Source organism: Salvelinus alpinus, chromosome 5, assembly GCF_045679555.1.
Source record: "Salvelinus alpinus chromosome 5, SLU_Salpinus.1, whole genome shotgun sequence".
Lineage (NCBI taxonomy): Eukaryota > Metazoa > Chordata > Actinopteri > Salmoniformes > Salmonidae > Salvelinus > Salvelinus alpinus.
Window position 1 is genome coordinate 42,728,097 of NC_092090.1, and position 19,382 is coordinate 42,747,478.

General features: G+C 41.7%; 1 protein-coding gene across 3 annotated transcripts; it reads left to right on the top strand.

Moving 5' to 3' along the window:
- The first annotated feature begins 1,578 nt into the window (after positions 1-1,578).
- Positions 1,579-19,049, top strand: LOC139576204 (vacuolar protein sorting-associated protein 35). 3 transcript variants are annotated; one of them, XM_071401977.1, is made up of 17 exons: positions 1,579-1,718; positions 2,723-2,809; positions 3,052-3,148; positions 3,298-3,421; positions 3,640-3,822; positions 4,270-4,489; positions 5,076-5,159; positions 5,307-5,416; positions 5,534-5,630; positions 5,848-5,996; positions 11,393-11,600; positions 14,930-15,085; positions 15,192-15,314; positions 16,194-16,373; positions 16,563-16,802; positions 17,188-17,331; positions 17,900-19,049. In XM_071401977.1, exons 1-17 carry the CDS (start codon positions 1,716-1,718, stop codon positions 18,077-18,079), a joined length of 2,385 nt encoding a protein of 794 aa, XP_071258078.1. In that variant the 5' UTR covers positions 1,579-1,715; the 3' UTR covers positions 18,080-19,049. The 3 variants fall into 3 exon arrangements, with proteins under 3 accessions (XP_071258078.1, XP_071258076.1, XP_071258079.1); XM_071401975.1 differs by having other exon boundaries at positions 1,583-1,718; positions 2,711-2,809; XM_071401978.1 differs by having other exon boundaries at positions 1,590-1,718; positions 2,726-2,809.
- Positions 19,050-19,382: the final 333 nt, after the last annotated feature.

The following is a 19,382-nucleotide window of genomic DNA, read 5'->3' on the forward strand; positions in this document are numbered from 1 at the left end:
TTGTTTGAAGTCATTAGGTCACATGACCAAGGAACTATTGAAACTTTACATTTGGAAAATTCATGTAAAATCTTGTGAGATGAAAATTGACAAACTAACGGGTGTGCAATGTGTAGGCCCACTGAGTGGACATTCTGACCGTGTTTGAAGTCACTAGGTTACACGACCTAGGAGCTATTGAAACTTTACATTTGGAAAATTCATGTAAAATCTTGTGAGATGAAAATTGACAAACTAAAGGGTGAGCAATATAGAAAAGTAGTCACTGGACATTCTGAACCGTGTTTGAAGTAAGTATGTCACATGACCAAGGAGCTATTGAAATTCTACATTTTGAAAAATTCATGTAAAACCATGTGAGATGAAAATGGACAAACTAAATGGTGTGCAATATAGAAGGGTAGTCAGTGGACATACTGAACCTTGTTTGAAGTCATTAGGTCACATGACTAAGGATCTATTGAAATTCTACATTTTGAAAAAATAATGTAAAACTATGTGAGATGAAATGGACAAACTAAATGGTGTGCAATATAGAAGGGTAGTCAGTGGACATACTGAACCTTGTTTGAAGTCATTAGGTCACATGACCAAGGAGTTATTGAAATTCTACATTTTGAAAAATTCATGGAAAACCATGTGAGATAAAAATGGACAAACTTAAGGGTGTGCAATGTGTAGGCCCACTGAGTGGACATTCTGAACCTTGTTTGAAGTCACTAAGTTACACGACCTAGGAGCTATTGAAACTTTACATTTGGAAAATTCATGTAAAATCTTGTGAGATGAAAATTGACAAACTAAAGGGTGTGCAATATAGAAAAGTAGTCAGTGGACATTCTGAACCGTGTTTGAAGTAAGTATGTCACATGACCAAGGAGCTATTGAAATTTGAATGTAAAAAAAGTTTGTACTTTGTTCACACTCCCTAACTAATTCAACTAGGAATACAAGACGCTGCTCACATTTCCACATGTTTATTAGCTTTGGAAAGAAAATTCTTTCTAAATCGTGAAAATAAGACCTGTGCAATACTGTGCGCAATTTTTCCAACATCATGACACTTATTTGGAGTTTGTGGCTCAAGTGGTTTGAAAGCGCGAATATCCGTCGAATATTGAACTTGAAACTGTCTTTACCGACACCACCACGCCTACCAGCCATCGACGTCTGTTTGCGTACTTGTTGCTGAAAATAACAACAACATATGTATTTACTAAGGGAATTCAGCATCAAATGTTCTACTCATAATATATTTGCTTATATCACATTGTAGTAATTGGATCTCCGTTGTCTACATATCTGCGCTAGCACTACTGCAGACAGTAATTTAGCCAATGGGAGACGTATTCCCACACTTTGTTTTCAGCTCAGCCAATGCGAGCGATTCTGTGGAAAGGGAAGCGGGGTCTTCACTAGTTATTAAAGCCACAAAGTCATAAACCCCGCCCATGTATACAATTTATCTTCTTTAAAATCTGATTATAAACCTAATCCTAACCTCAACCTTAACCACAGTCTATGCCTAACCCTATCCTTAAATTAAGACCAAAAAGCAAATAGTTGTTTTCATACATTTTTACGACATAGTCAATTCTGACTTTGTGGCTGTGGTAACTTGTGGAAACCGGGTAGCTGGTGGATTGGTAGCAGTCACATGACTGGGAAACGATTTCAGGGTTAGTTACCAGTTTGCTGATACAAACTTGATAATCATGGTAAGTGAAAAGGCAAAAATAGCTACTCTTTACACTTGTGATTATTATCCATCCAATCCTCCTATGTGAGTCATTCATTTTCGGTATTGTTTTTATGTTATTGCTGTATGGCTGAGACTCGAAAACAGACTCAAATTGTGGGTGGTGCTAGTTAGCTACGGCCTAGTTAAAAGCCAGATAGCTGCCTGCTAGTTAGTAGCTGGCTAAGGCTGTAGGCTAACTGTCAACATATTTCATTTTTGAAGAATCGACCCGATACATTGATGCCTAGCATCTCTTATGGTCGATTAGTTTCATCTTTTACTTTTAAGACACGAATTTCACCAAGTCAAAGGAGTGCAGTTTGTTAACTAGTATTTTCCTGAAATGTCTAGACGCGTTAGCCAGTTAGCTATCTAGCTAACTAACGTAGCTAGTACAGATCAAAGAGAATATTGATTTAACTTAGCATATGTAACTAACTAGTTAAACTCGATTGGTTATCCGTGACAGAGAGGTCCAAATATACAAACCTGGCCACCACAACTAACGTTAGCTATCTAGTTCAATAACGAAGGTTAGCCAACAGATGTCAGTCATTGATCATTCATTCTGGTGATGCTAGAAATGAAGATGGTTAGTGTGAACACAGTGCATACGAATCAGTAGCGAACCATTTGATGATAGTCTGGTGACTCAGTGCTAGCTTGCAGTCTACACCTACTACACTCTTGATGAGGCATGTGACATTTTTTTCACCATTTCTAATCTTAGGCCATCCAGAGGGATGACATTAGAATAACTATGAATTAGCTAACTCGATGTTTATGTTGGCCAGTACAATACCACCAATCATTGAATTATTTTCCTGTGGGCGTAGCCAGTTTACTGATCATCTGAGTCAATGTCATGTCTCGGCTCCCTGTAACTGTAAACCACTGTAGCTATAATGATGGAGTATGTCAGAGTAACATGCATGGCATTCCTCTGAGCTTCTGTGTGCTGTCTTTCAGCCTACCACACAGCAGTCACCCCAGGACGAGCAGGAAAAGCTACTTGATGAAGCCGTGCAGGCTGTCAAGGTTCAGTCATTTCAGATGAAGCGTTGCCTGGTAAGAGCTGCCTATTTCCTCCTTTGCGGGTCCCTTTGATTTCCTTCCCTTTTCTGTTAACAATATAGCAAATATGTATTGTGTTCTCTGACCCTCATCAGTGTATAAGAGAGACAATGTTTCCGAGCCGCAAGTTACATTATAGCATATTTTCGAGCAGTGTATCAGATATTAAACTAACTGTACTGTATACTCATATTGACTTGTTACTTGACTTGTTTGATTGACACTTCCATCTGTAGGACAAGAACAAGCTGATGGATGCATTGAAACATGCATCTAACATGCTGGGCGAACTCAGGACCTCCATGTTATCGCCAAAGAGCTACTATGAACTCTGTATCCTTTACCTGCTGCAACCTATGGATCTCTGGTCTAGACATAGAAAAAAATGCACTCCTCATTCTCCAGATCATTTCACTGTTCTAGGCAAGTCCATGTTTGGTGTTGTTTACAATTGTGCAATGAGTCCCTAATTCTGAGTGCAGACATGGCCATCTCTGACGAGCTCCACTACCTGGAGGTGTACCTGACAGATGAGTTTGCCAAAGGCAGGAAGGTGGCTGACCTCTATGAGCTGGTTCAATATGCAGGGAACATCATCCCTAGACTGTGAGTACTCAAGCATCCTAATGATCGTTTCAGATAATGAATAAGTGTAAATGGAAAGCTGCACATGTTCTCTTGGACTAGCCTACTTGTATATGTGATCAATCATGTGACAACAATGCCCTCTTTAGGCAGTGTGAACCAGATGAAGGAGCTTGACCCTAGAGGAATAGGAAACATATCAAGTAATTACCCCCCCCCCCTCCTCTCCTCTCTCCCAGTTACCTGCTGATCACTGTGGGGGTGGTGTATGTTCGCTCCTTCCCTCAGTCACGTAAGGACATCCTGAAGGACCTGGTGGAGATGTGTCGTGGGGTGCAGCACCCGCTGAGAGGCCTGTTCCTCAGAAACTACCTGCTGCAGTGCACACGCAACATCTTGCCTGACGACGGGGAGCAGCTAGAGTAAGAACAAAGGGAGAATCTCAATTGCATACTCCTTGCGTCCTCTCTCCTTGCCACCTTCACGAAACCCTTTGGAGGAGGTCAGAGGGGAGGGACCGCTCGTTTTCTCATCCAATGGGTTTTGAGAAGGAGGTGAGGAAAAAGAGGACGCAATTGAGATTCTCTCTCTCCTCACGGGGCTCCCCTCCTGAGCTGCCCCTCACTCATTCTCATCGACCGATTCCCACTCGCAATCCAGGCCTCACAGTGTGTTAATCAGACCTTCTCATTACATTGTGTCCGTCCTCTGATTGAAAGAGATTTGAGCTCGTTGTTTAGCAATCATCCCAGAAGGTTTAAATGTGACCGTAGAGTTATTGATTTAATGAAAAGGCTTATACTTCCTTTTAATATATCATACTCCAGTTAACGTGGCAGAACTTTTGGTCCTCGTCTCTGTCTTTCCAGGGGGGAGGATGCGATGACGGGAGACATTAACGACTCCATTGACTTTGTGTTGCTGAATTTTGCTGAGATGAATAAGCTGTGGGTGCGCATGCAGCACCAGGGCCACAGTCGAGATAGGGAGAAGAGGGAGAAGGAGAGGCAGGAGCTGCGGATCCTGGTCGGGACCAACCTGGTTCGACTCAGCCAGCTGGAGGGGGTCAACGTGGAGAAGTATAAACAGGTTTGTGTTTACATGTCTGCCAAATATATCGATGTCTAGAGCTGCACATTTGCATGTACTAGAAGTAAAATGGAACACTTGACAATAAATCTGAATGCTAATGTGTGATTCATCTGAAACTGACTTGAAGACTGTGTAGTTAATATGAATCAGTATGCTTTTTTTGTTGCCACTTTTCAGATATTGGCTTGCAAATGAATTCATGTACTTGAATTGAGAGTATCATGTCATGCAGGGGACCATAGGAAAACATAATGTACTGCTCTAGAATAAAGAGCACCTATAGAATTATGTAGGGTTTAGCCTTTGTCGGTTGTCTATCTGAGGGCGTGGAGACAAGAGAAGATGATCCTTGTCAAGCTCCGAGAGGGGTTCTTAACCCTGAGCACCTCTTGATGTTTTATTTCTGCTATTATATCTACTTTACCGTAGAAATTATGTTTGGCAAAGAGGGATGCAGCATTGGATAAAATATTACATTGAATATGTATTACAACGTGCAGAAAATCAACAAATACTTAACTCCCTTATATCTAGAGAGGATGTCCATTGTGTTACATTGTATTTGGGTTATTTCTCTCCCCAGATTGTGCTGTCCGGTGTCCTAGAACAGGTGGTAAACTGCAGAGATTCCCTGGCTCAAGAATATCTCATGGAGTGCATCATTCAGGTAACTACTGTTTCCAGTTTGTCATTGCGTCAAGGTCTGTAGTAGGAAATGCATACGCATGAACTATTACTGATTCATCACGTAGACTGGTCACATGGAGTCACCCTGCCCTGCTGTCTATGGCCTGGCTCTCCTCTTCTATAACAGGTCTTCCCTGATGAGTTCCACCTTCAGACACTGAACCTATTCCTTCGTTCCTGTGCCGACCTGCATCAGCACGTCAATGTCAAAAACATCATCATCGCTCTCATTGACAGGTGATGTAAACTCTGCTACATATGATTTCAGATCAATCAGTACACTACACACTGGATTTCAATTTTCCTTGGTATTGTATTGAAACCCGCTGACGTGATTTATCTTTTCTTTTTTAGACTGGCTTTGTTTGCTCACCGAGAAGATGGACCTGGAATCCCTGCTGAAATCAAACTGTTTGATATTTTCTCCCAACAAGTAGCCACAGTTATACAGGTAAGTGATGGAGAAAGGCTGTATTCATTTTTCTTCTCCCCTGCAGATATCAATACCTCTCACTCAAAAGACAAATTCAGGCACAAAACCGAGATCTAGTTTTCCTCTCATCGACTCAATCTCATGACCTTGATGTATGCTTAAGTTTAAGTAATTCAACTGAAGTAGGCTACATTATATGTTATTACATATTTTGTATTTCATGTTTTCCCTCCAGTCCCGCCAGGACATGCCTTCGGAGGATGTGGTCTCACTACAGGTGTCCCTCATCAACCTGGCCATGAAGTGCTACCCTGACCGGGTGGACTATGTGGACAAGGTGTTGGAGAGCACAGTGGAGATCTTCAACAAGCTCAACCTGGAGCAGTAAGAGCACTACCCTGTCTCAGTGTTACATAGTTGGTCATCTGGATAGTTCTGCTTCTCCTTTGTTTGGTAGAGGAATTCATCAGACCAAAGATATACATTAATGGAAATGAAAATGAAATTATATTAGCAGGGGTTGCGTAACACAGGGGGAAAAAAAGATAAAACGCATAAGAAATATCTTGCTGCGTTTTATAAACGCAGATCTAAAAAGCTTCTTATTGTAATTTCAGCTCGTCATCAGACTCATTTTGTACGTTAGTTGCACTTCTCCACTTTGAGTATTCATGAATGGGCATTCTGGCAGCAGACGGCTCTGACTGATGTGTAGCTACAGTTAAAGTCGGAAATTTACATACACTTCGGTTTGAGTCATTGAAACGTGCTTTTCAATCACCCCACAAATTTCTTGTTAACAAACTATAGTTTTGGCAAGTTGGTTAAGACATCTACTTTGTGCATGACACAAGTAATTTTCCAACAATTGTTTACAGACAGATTATTTCACTTATAATTCACTGTATCACAATTCCAGTGCGTCAGAAGTTTACATACACTAAGTTGACTGTGCCTTTAATCAGCTTGGAAAATTCCAGAAAATGGTGTCATGGCTGCAGAAGCTTCTGATAGGCTAATTGACATAATTTGAGTCAATTGGAGGTGTACTTGTGTGGATGTATTTCAAGGCCTACCTTCAAACTCAGTGCTTCTTTGCTTGACATCATGGGAAAATTTAAAAAAATCAGCCAAGACCTCAGAAAAAAAATTGTAGACTTCCAGTAGTCTGGCTCATCCTTAGGAGCAATTTCCAAACGCCTGAAGGTACCACGTTCATCTGTACAAACAATAGTACGCAAGTATGAACACCATGGGACCACGCAGCCGCCATACCGCTTAGGAAGGAGACGCGCTCTGTCTCCTAGAGATGAACGTACTTTGGTGCGAAACGTGCAAATCAATCACAGAACAACAGCAAAGGACCTTGTGAAGATGTTGGAGGAAACGGGTACAAAAGTATCTATATCCACAGTAAAGCAAAAAGCAAGGAAGAAGCCACAGCTCCAAAACCACCATAAAAAAAGCCAGACTACGGTTTGCAACTGCACATGGGGACAAAGATCATACATTTTGGAGAAATGTCCTCTGGTCTGATGAAACAAAAATAGAACTGTTTGGCCATAATGACCATCGTTATGTTTGGAGGAAAAAGGTGGAGGCCTGCAAGCCGAAGAACACCATCCCAACCGTGAAACACGAGGGTGGCAGCATCATGTTGTGGGGGTGCTTTGCTGCAGGAGAGACTGGTGCACTTCACAAAATAGATGGCATTATGAGGTGGGAGAATTATGTGGATGTATTGAAGCAACATCTCAAGGCATCAGTCAGGAAGTGAAAGCTTGTTCGCTATAGGGTCTTCCAAATGGACAATGACCCCACGCATACTTCCAAAATGGTAGCAAAATGGCTTGGAATTTTTACTAGGATTAAATGTCAGGAATTGTGAAAAACTGCATTTAAATGTATTTGGATAAGGTGTATGTAAACCTCTGACTGCAACTGCACCTTTCTCAGTGTAGCCTACTTTTCTACGATAAACATTAGAAATATGATGACCATGCATCGTTTTTGCAAAAAATACCTTGTTTTTATACACCAAATAGTGTTCCACTTCTGTTGTCTGATGAAAATGAAGCTATTTTCTGCCAAATGTGTTGCACTAATGTAGTATCTGTGAAGGAAAACAATAGTTGCACCCCTGATCACTCTATTGAAGCAAAAAATCACTGACTTTCAATATAAATCACCTGTGATTTATTTTTTGTTGTTGATGGTCTGCGTTTTGAAAATGCAGATTTCTGAACTCTAATGCGACTCCTGATTTAGTTTATCATAGCCTACTCCTATGAGTCCGAGGCTTTTTGGAAGTATTCAAATTTCATCCTTTTCTGTAGTATCTTGCACAGTGGCAATTTTAGCATGTAAATCTTGGTGGGGCAATTTATTTATTTTATTTTTTAAATATGCGAAGCCACTAAACAATACATGAATTGCACTATAACAGTGACAAACGGTGCCCACAAACTGTTAGGGCCTACATAAAGCTGTCCCAACAGCAGAGTCCCAACACCTTACCACTGCTACACCTGGTTTTCAGCGGAGCCTTGTATGGCAGTGAAACAGTTCATTCAGCCTCATTTACTGCCTTTCAAAAAAACATGGCTGACTTGCTTAAAAAAATGTGGTTTCTACTGACAATTGAGATGTACAAACTACGGAATAAGGGGACGTCAAGCGGATAAGAGGCAATCCGTAGTTTCCATTAAGACATTAAGGAGTGAGCGACAACGGACGTAATCAATTTAAATATTTGTTCAGCACTTTTGAAATGTACTGCGACAGAATTCAGAACATGGGCTGTTCTCACAGTATTTCTCCCTGTACACCAAGTCAGAACCGTAGGATAAATAAAGGGGGCATAAGTAGACAATGAAAGTTCGTATTATTATTTAACTAGGCAAGTCACTTAAGAACAAATTCTTATTTACAATGACGGCTTACACCGGCCAAACCCGGACGACACTGGGCCAATTGTGCGCCGCCTTATGGGACTCTGTTGGGGTAGGTTCCTTGTTCCTTGTCAATCATTGCTGATTTCATCAATAAGCCAATCAGACAATATCTTCAAGTAAATCAATCAAACCTTTATTAATGCAATTGCAGACAGAAGTTGACAACAGAAACATAGCACACATGTTCCAGAGTAAGTTCTGCAAAATAAAAAAGGTAAAAGTTGCTTTAATATGCTTGCATTCAACCCCTAGTGATGTAACTGCCTATGTCAACACCTTCTACTCATGAGACCAAGCCCATGATTATACAGTTATGCAAACTTGCAGGAGCAAAAAGTAGACCAGTGTTTTCTAAGGGCTCAGCAGTAATTTTCCATTCCCGTGTGGCTTACTTATCTCTTTACTCCCCTGCAGGGTTCTGTGTCTATGTATCTCTTTTAGCCTTGAGGCGCTTTCTCACAGACACCCTGTTTTGACTGCAATAGCTCACACGTCTCTCAGACCGTTTCTTATAAGAGGCAGAGACTAGAAAATAACTGTGGAACAGTATTAAACCTTATAATGCATATATTGCTAATCTGTGGTCCAGGACCCTATAAATGTAGTGGGGGAGGGTATTATAGCCCTTCCCCTTCTATTAATACAACATAAGCATAATCAATAATTTGGTGCAGCCCCTATCATGACCCCAAGGTGAACCCCATCAACTCCCAATCGCGGCTGGTTATGATACAGCCTGGATTTGAACCAGGGTGTCTGTAGTGACGCCTCAAGCACTGAGATGCAGTGCCTTAGACCGCTCTACCCCTCTAAAACAAGTTATAGGCTACATGTGCACCACCAAGTTATAACAGTAGGTGAAAATAGACCAAATTATTAGGGTGAATGCCGTTTCGGTCTTTGCGTGTCAAAAAAGATACATGTCACATAACACCTTTTTTTTTTTATTGAAAAAAAAATGGCCCCTTTTTCTCCCCAATTTCGTGGTATCCAATTGGTAGTTACAGTCTTGTCTCATCACTGCAACTCCCGTACGGACTCTGGAGAGGCGAAGGTCGAGAGCCGTGCGTCCTCCGAAACACAACCCAACCAAGCCGCACTGCTTCTTGACAATGCCCGCTTAACCCGGAAGCCAGCCACACCAATGTGTCGGAGGAAACACTGTACACCTGGCAATCGCGTCAGCGTGCATTGCGCCCGACCTGCCACAGGAGTCGCTAGAGCACGATGGGACAAGAACATCCCTGCCTGCCAAACCCTCCCCTAACCTGGACGACGCTGGACCAATTGTGCGCCGCCCCATGGGTCTCCAGGTCGCAGCCGGCTGCGACAGAGCTTGGACTCGAACCAGGATCTCTAATGGCATAGCTGCACTGCAATACAGTACCTTAGACCGCTGCACCACTCGGGAGGCCCCATATAACACTATTTGATGCGTTAAATAAGCTTTTAATTTGACATGTCAAATAACACAATTCTATTATAGAATGTTGTTTGTGCTGAATTTGCATGTGCAATCGACGTGCCACCACTACTATCAGTAGCACTGTCAAATCTGTACAAAAGTTTGCAAACAAGCACACACTGGCCACAAACTATGTGTTTACATTACGGCGTTGGTGAAAATAGACCAATTTTTGTCATCAAAGTCTGGAATTCTCTGGATTTATGGCGCGAACTCGGAGAAAAGACCACACAGCCACGCCATTGAATAGCAGGCTATTGGTTACTTTGCAATGCTTGCAGTTAGCCACTGATTCCTTACAAACCACTCATTGTTGAATTTGCGATGTCCAACTTGTGTAATCTTTATGGCCGATGAGCACCGATACATTTGATCTATAATTTATTTTCATTATTTCTCTTCATATGACAAGGATTAAAAATGATTTGCCAGTAGATTGTCGACTTGATTCATGATGACTGCTAGCAAAGACTTTGAAGTAAGATGTTGACATGATCAGTCCAATCAAAGCTACAGTACATATAACGTCATTTGACGTCATTTTATCTGTGGCTGATGACCTTGAGCCTTCTTGGAAGGGCACTTGTTATATAACTCTATGGCAGGACCCAAAGGTCTGAAATTTTGGATGTCTACCCTTACTAAGGACTTGGCGATTATGTAGTGTCCCCATGAGTGACAGAAAGAACACTGAGCCAATCACGGCGCAATGCTCCTATTTTCTGTTGGCTCGCCCCACCACCACAGAAATCACTGAGCTAGGCTGAAACACCTGCATTTTGGAGCTGCCTCACTCAAGAAAACAAAAAGGACCATGTTTATATGCTGCTTTATTAACTCAATGATATATATATTTTTTATATTGTTTGCAAGCTGATGTGACACGTATTATTAATGCCCAAAAAACATGCAAAACAGGAAAGAAAATAAATATTTATAAACCTGCCACCAATCTTGCATTAAAAGCTTGGTGAACAAACAACCCCTAGTAGAACATGGTAGAAAAACCAGTGCTTTGTTCAGACATACTTGAGACGGAAAGGTTCACAAATCTGAAAAGAAAGCCAGTTGCAGAGTACATTTTCTCATCAAAGCACTACTGAAAAAAAAGAAAAATAAATGAAAAGTTTATTATCCCCATCTATGAACTCAAATCTCTGTAAGAAGTTGTATGTACTTTCTTAATGAAATTCCCTTTTTGCTTTAAACATATATATATATACATTTTTTTTTCTTCCAGCCATCATGTGATGTTTGGAAGTTTTTATATTTCCCAGTTTTCATGAATAGCTGACAAAGGAAACTGCTGTAGCTACTTCAGTATTTTCATTCTCAACTCCATTGTCTCCCCCCTTTCAAAGCATTGCAACCAGTAGCGCGGTCTCGAAAGAGTTGACTAGGCTGCTGAAGATCCCAGTGGATACCTACAACAACATTCTGACTGTTCTGCAGCTCAAGCACTTCCCTCCACTCTTCGAGTACTTTGATTATGAGTCCCGCAAAAGCATGAGCTGTTACGTTCTGAGCAACACTCTGGACTACAACACCACCATTATATCCCAGGAGCAGGTCAGTACACACACACACCGACACACACACACACACCAACGCACACATACAGTACCAGGCAAACGTTTGCACACACCTACTCATTCCAGGGTTTTTCTTTATTTTTACTATTTTCTACATTGTAGAATAATAATGAAGACATCAACTATGAAATAACACATGGAATCATGTAGTAACGAAAAAAGTGTAAAACAAATCAAAATATATTTGAGATTCTTCAAAGTAGCCACCCTTTGCCTTGATGAAAGCTTTGCACAATCTTGGCATTCTCTCAACCAGCTTCACGAGGAATGTTTTTCCAACAGTCCAACAAGGAGTTCCCACTTATGCTGAGCACTTGTTGGCTGCTTTTCCTTCTCTCTGCAGTCCAACTCATCCCAAACCATCTTAATTTGGTTGAGGTCAGGTGATTGTGGAGGCTGTCATTGTGGAGGTCAGGTCATCTGATGCAGCACTCCATCACTCTCCTTCTTGATCAAATAGCCCTTACACAGCCTGGAGGTGTGTGTTGGGTCATTGTCCTGTTGAAAAACAAATGATAGTCCCACTAAGCGCAAACCAGATGGAATGGCGTATCACTGCAGAATGCTGTGGTAGCCATGCTGGTGAAGTGTGCTTTGAATTCTAAATAAATCACTGACAGCATCACCAGCAAAGCAGCATCACACCACCACCTCCATGCTTCATGGTGAGAACCACACATGCGAAGATCATCCGTTCACCTACTCTGCGTCTCACAAAAACACGGCGGTTGGAACCAAAAATCTAAAATTTGGACTCATCAGACCAAAGACAGGTTTCCACCTGTCTAATGTCTATTACTTGTATTTCTTGGCCCAAGTAAGTCTCTTATTCTTATTGGTGTCCTTTTAGTAGTGGTTTCTTTTCAGCAATTCGACCATGAGGCCTGATTCACGCAGTCTCCTCTGAACGGTTGATGTTGAGATGTGTCTGTTACTTGAACTCTGTGAAGCATTTATTTGGGCTGCAATTTTTTGGATTGACTGACCTTCATGTCTTAAAGTAATGATGGACTGTCGTTTCTCTTTGCTTATTTGAGCTGTTTTTGCCATAATATGGACTTGGTCTTTTACCAAATAGGGCTATCTTCTGTATACCACCCCTACCTTGTCACAACACTACTGATTGGCTCAAATGCATTAAGAAGGAAAAATTCCACAAATTAACTTTTAACAAGGCACACCTGTTAATTGAAATGCATTGCAGGTGACTACCTCATGAAGCTTGTTGAGTGCCAAGAGTGTGCAAAGCTGTCATCAAGGCAAAGGGTGGCTACTTTGAAGAATCTCATCTAAATCTATTTTTTATTTAACACTTTCTTTTTCGCTATATGATTTCATAGTTTTGATGTCTTCACTATTATTCTACAATGTAGGAAATAGTACAAATAAAGAAAAACCCTTGAATGAGTAGGTGTGTCCAAACTTTTGACCGGTATTGTACACACAAACACGTACTGATATGTGTTACTTACTTATATTTTTGCACATTGAGCTGTGTTCTTTCTCATAAGTGTTTTCTTGTTGTTGGGCTCTTTTCACCTTACTTTGTTTAGGTAAGCATGAACAAAAGGCTCTTTGTATTGTATACTTCCATGCAGTCTGGCTACTTATTTTCATCAATTCTCTTCAAGATATTGGCTGTTAAAGTCATAATAACCTTTTCTAACTTTTCAATTTGGAAAAGGTCAATGTGAACAATGTTTCAGAGCACCAGTCTTTTCTAAGAGAGCTCTTAGTGGGACTCCAGGAGATCATTGATTTCCCAGTAATGCCATAAGAGGCCATTTTAAAAGCCTTTTCCCCCTAACTTATATAACTATCTTCACCCATACCTTTTTGACCACGATATAACTTCAACTCTATTACAATATACTTGCAGTCTGTCGATTTTTGTTGCCGCTAATAGCCCTTTCCAGTCTGCTCAAGAAAACGTACCGATGATACAGTGCCTTCAGAGTATTTACACCCCTTTTTACACATTTTGGTATGTTACAAAGTGGGATTTTTTATTTATTTAATGGTCTTTTTTGTCAACAGTCCATACAATACTCTGTAATATCCAAGTGTAAAATTCTATGATTTTGACATTTGTTTAAAAAAAATAAAAAAAATAAAGAAAAGTACTCATTTCACATTTGTGAGTGTTTTTGGGTAAGTATCTAAGAGCTTTGCATACCTGGATTGATCAATATTTGCCCATTTTATAATTCTTCAAGCTCTGTCAAGTTGGTAGTTGATCATTGCTAGACAGTCATTTTCAAGTCTTGCCATAGAGTTTCAAGCCAATTTGGCAAAACTGTAACTAAGCCACTCGGGAACATTAAATGTCTTTTGGTAAGCAACTCCAGTTTAGATTTGGCCATGTATTTTAGGTTATTTTCCTCCTTAAATGTGAATTTTTCTTCCAGTGTCTGTTGGGAAGCAGACTGAACCAGATTTTCCTCTAGGATTTTGCCTATGCTTGGCTCTATTACGTTTATTTTTGTTCTAAATAACTTCCTAGTCCTTCCTGATGACAAGCATACCCATAACATGATGCAGCCTCCACCATGCTTGAAAATGTGAAGAGTGGTACTCAGTGATGTGTTGTGTTGGATTTGCCCCCAAAAGTGTGCATTTCTTTGCCACATTTTTAGCAGGATTACTTTAGTGCCTTATAGCAAACAGGATGCATGTTTTGGAATATTTGTATTCTGTACAGGCTTCCTTCTTTTCACTCTTGTCAGTTAGGTTAGTATTCTGGAGTAACTACAATGTTGTTGATCCATCCTCAGCTTTCGCTTATCACAGCCATTAAACTGTAACTGTTTTAAAGTCACCATTGGTCTCATGGTGAAATCCCTGAGCGGTTTCCTTCCTTTCCGGCAACTGAGTTAGGAAGGACGCCTGTATCTTTGTAGTGACTGGGTGTATTGATACACTATCGAAATGTATTTGATAACTTCACTATGCTCAAAGGGATATTAAGTGTCTGCTTTTTTTTAAACTTTCAGTCCATGGAACTTATGTCACTTGTTAAGCACAGTTTTCCTCCTGTACTAATTCAGTCTTGACATAACAAAGGAGTTGAATACTTATTGACTCAAGACAGTTGAACTTTTCATTTTTTAGTACACTTAAAAGTACACTTAAAAGTACACTTTTACATTATGGGGTATTGTGTGTAGGCCAGTGACGCTCTCAATTTTATCAATTTTTATTTCAGGCTGTAACAACAATATGTGGAAAAAGTCAAGGCGTGTGAATACTTTCTGAAAGCACTGTAAATATCTCACTGCTGAAGCACCGCTTTCTCTCTCCCTCAAGGTGGATGCCATCCTGACCCTGGTGTCGACACTGATCCAGGACCAGCCAGACCAGCCCGCTGAAGACCCAGACCCAGAGGACTTTGCTGAGGAGCAGAGCCTTGTGGGTCGCTTCATTCATTTGCTGCTTTCCGATGACCCCGACCAACAGTATCTGGTAAGCTTTGCTTCCCATACAATTGAATTCCGTCACAGTATCAATGTGTTTTCAGGAGATGTGTTTCATGGCATATGTTAATGGAGGGCTCCGTCATGTTCTTCAGATCCTGAATACAGCCAGGAAGCACTTTGGTGCTGGGGGGAACCAGAGGATTCGCTACACTCTTCCACCGCTGGTGTTTGCTGCCTATCAGCTGGCCTTCCGCTACAAAGAGAACTCTTCATCAGTACGTCACGTAACCCTTACCCTAACTTTTCTGAACAAAAATATAAACCCAACGTTGTAAAGCGTTGGTCCCATTTTTCATGAGCTGAAATGGAAGATCCCAGAAATGTTCCATACACACAAGTCTACAAGTCTCTCAAGTGTTGTGCACAAATTTGTTTACGTCCCTGTTAGTGAGCATTTCTCCTTTGCCAAGATAATCCATCCACCTGACAGGTGTGAGATATAAAGAAGTTGATTAAACAGCATGAGCATTACACAGGTGCCCTTGTGCTGGGGACAATGAAAGGTCACTCTAAAATGTGCAGTTTTGTCACACAATGCCATAGATGTTTCAAGTTTTGAGGGAGTGTGCAATTGGCATGCTGACTGCAGGAATGTCCAACAGAGCTGTTGCCAGATAATTGAATGTTAATGTCTCTACTATAAGATGCCTCCAACGTTGTTTTAGAGAATTTGGCAGTACATCCATCCGGCCTCACAACCACAGACCACGTGTTACCACGCCAGCCCAGGACCTCCACATCTGGCTTCTTCACCTGTGGGATTGTCGGGGAGGGGGGGATGCTGAGGAGTATTTCTGTCTGTAATAAAGCCTTTTTGTGGGGGAAAATTCATTCTGATTGGCTGGTCCTGGCTCCCCAGTGGGTGGGACTGGCTCCCATGTGGGTGGGCCTATGCCCTCCCAGGCCTAATTTATTTATTTAAATTGACTGATTTCCTTCTATGAACTGTAACTCAGTAAAATCTTTGTAATTGTTGCATTTATATTTTTGTTCAGTATACATATAGTTTTTTTTTCTCGAAGTTATGAAGATGATTTATGATAAACAGGAAGGTGGATTTGAACTGTTTCCTCTTTGTTGAACACTTCCCACAGGATGATAAATGGGAGAAGAAGTGCCAGAAGATCTTCTCGTTTGCCCACCAAACCATCAGTGCTCTAATCAAGGCTGAGCTGGCTGAGCTGCCCCTCAGACTCTTCCTACAGGGGGCGCTGGCCGCAGGAGAGATTGGCTTCGAGAACCACGAGACTGTGGCCTACGAGTTTATGTCACAGGTACAAGGGACAAAATGGGTTGAGTGTTAAATATTGGAGGAAGGAGGTCACTGCCCCTTAGGTTTACTTGTGCCCTGTGTTGGCAGCATTGATCCACTGATTTCACAGTCAGGAATTTTTTTATATCTGTTTTCTCTGATAATCATAACATACGACTGCCCCCCCCTCCCACCCACCCACCCACCCCAGGCCTTCTCCCTATATGAGGATGAGATCAGCGACTCCAAGGCTCAGCTAGCAGCCATCACGCTGATCATTGGCACGTTTGAGAGAACGAAATGCTTCAGCGAGGAGAACCACGAGCCTCTGAGGACGCAGTGTGCGCTCGCTGCCTCCAAACTGCTCAAGAAGCCAGACCAGTGTCGGGCCGTCAGCATCTGTGCACACCTCTTCTGGTCCGGACGCAACACTGAAAAGAATGGAGAGGAGGTGGGGGTTGTGATCACAAAGAGGAGAAATATATAATTATTGTGTAAAATACAGTGCAGTTCTAAAGATGATGGTGTCACCATAGTAACAGACATGCAGTAACAGTCTAGTAACCAAGTATTGAGATTGATTGCCTTGCTTTGTCTTCTGCTCTGATGAGATGTAAAAAAAAACATTTTTTTATCCCCATATGACAAGCAGGGTGGTAATTCTAAGGTTCCTTGCATATAATGACACATAATCAGTGTATTGAAGCGTGGGAAATGCAGTAAGAGGTTCTCTTTGTTCTATATTTATATTCAGAGTTTCAACGTCCTCTTCATCACAGGTGGCGTGTGTGTGAATGCGTGGTAGAAGAGTTTTACATCACCGTCTTTGTCCTCAGATTCTTGACGGGAAGAGGGTGATGGAGTGCTTAAAGAAGGCCCTGAAAATCGCCAACCAGTGCATGGACCCGTCATTGCAAGTGCAGCTCTTCATTGAGATCCTGAACAGATACGTCTGTTTCTACGAAAGAGAGAATGATGCGGTATGTGCACATTTCTTCCCTTTTGTCCTCCTCGTCTATACTACCACTCATTCCTGACATGCTTTTTCAGAACCAGGCTTGCATTATGAAATCCTGACGTCTTTTCAACGCACTTCAAGTGCAGACGGTCACATTGAGCTGCCTGGAGTGACGCCATCCAATCTCCCGTGTTCTCTGAGTTTATTGGTACAGTGTTGGGACTTGCTAGGACACCAAGGGGACGCCCACTCTTTGGTGGTTATTTACCAGCGCAGCAAGGAGGGAAGGACAGGAGGCTACAGCTCACCCACCCACTCTCCCCACACAGACACCCCATCTGCCTCAGTTGGGATGTCTTACAGGGTGTTTTTCTTAACAGCTAGAGAGGGTACTAGGCCTCCAGGGACTGATAACAGGGGCTCCATAGTCAGGACATTTCTTTCCCCTTAAATCATTATATAACTTTTGTCTTATAACTGAGTATATTTCTGCATATCTACAGTAGGTAATACGTACTTTTTTTCTCTCACTAATTTCAACCTATTTGAAATGATTATTTGAAATCATGAGATGTCTTGATCCCCTGTAGGTGACGGTCCAGGTTCTGAACCAGCTGATCCAGAAGATCCGAGAGGACCTGCCAAACCTAGAGGCCAGCGAGGAGACGGAGCAGATCAACAAACACTTCCACAACACACTGGAGCACCTGCGTCTGCAGAGAGAGTCGCCGGAGGCCGAGGGGCCTGCTTATGAGGGCCTGGTGCTGTAGGGCTCGCTACACTTATAAATATCTATATATATTTACACACACAGACACATGTACACTCACACCAGGGTATTCCATCCATTGGAACAAATGCCAACCCCACCAACAACACCTGCCTTCCATTTTTCTTTTTCTCTCCTTTTCCCCTCTCACTCTCTTTCCTTCTATCATCCCCCTTTATTTCATGTTACCATTTTTAGCATAAGGTGTTGCATTTAAAGGTGTTGCTTTTGAGAATACATGGTGTGCAGGCTGCAGTTTGCCTTGCACTTCCTGCGTGTTGTCATTCCATCATATTTGACCATTTCTGTTGTCCGTCGTCACCCTCAGAAGGCGAAGATATAGCCAGTGGAAGCTCATGTTTAAACTTTGAACCCTACTCATCTCCTCTGTGTACGTCATCATGATTTCATGGTCATGCAAAAGAAAGAAATTGCCTGCTTTTATGTCGCGTCATTACTAGGTCGTACTGGGGGAGAGTTATCCCATTGACCTAACGCTGTGACCCAACAACCCCTTCTCCATGGACTAACACCTGGGCAGTCGGCTATAGATTTTCCTTTGCCCTCTCTCCTCAACGGCTTCACTCATTTAGGTTGAGCTTTTCTTCTTTCTTTTTTCTGGTTGCGGCCTTACTTCTGTGGTTGACAGCCATTTGTAGAGAGTTAAGCGGCGTGTGTTGGTGCATGCTTTTACATAGACCTGCTCTGGATATCTCAATGAGTGGTAGGAGGAACTGATGTGTATGATACCCCTTTGTCACTGGCGCTACTAAAGTGGCAGCTAACCTTAATTTCTTAGATGTCCACATTGATTAAAAGATCTCTGCTGGAGGTGGGTTCTATTCATCTCGTTGTCTTCTGGATTCTGAACCCTATCTATTGTATGTATGAGCTACTTGTAAATCAGCAAAAACAGAATAAATATCAATATCATGTCGTTTGCACAAATAAACATATTGATATGAACCCTACATGTCTATAACTTGGTGTCCATCTTCTGTTATGCTGCAGGTAACTAGCCTCTGGTTTTGAATTCATACCGAGTCGGTGCGCTGAAGTGCAAATGAGGGGAGATTCACGTTAGTGAATGGATCGACATTTGTTTACAGAATGGTCATCCTTTTATGAAAGACAAACAAGGTTATTATGAAAGTTATATTTTTAGAAACACTTTGTGTTTTCTACTATTTAGTTTGGATGCTCAAGGTTGTGTTGTGACTCATGCTTAACAAATGAGGTCCAATTAGCTATCTACTGACTACGGCTGTTATTCAGTTTTATTTCATCCGTTGCTAGGTGACTGT

What these genes read in the sequence shown, in the direction of transcription:
- LOC139576204 (XM_071401975.1), top strand. An exon ending in GACGACGGGGAGCAGCTAGA is followed by an intron (nt 3,823 to 4,269) that starts GTAAGAACAAAG and finishes CTGTCTTTCCAG; the next exon opens with GGGGGAGGATGCGATGACGG. An exon ending in AAGTAGCCACAGTTATACAG is followed by an intron (nt 5,631 to 5,847) that starts GTAAGTGATGGA and finishes TTTTCCCTCCAG; the next exon opens with TCCCGCCAGGACATGCCTTC.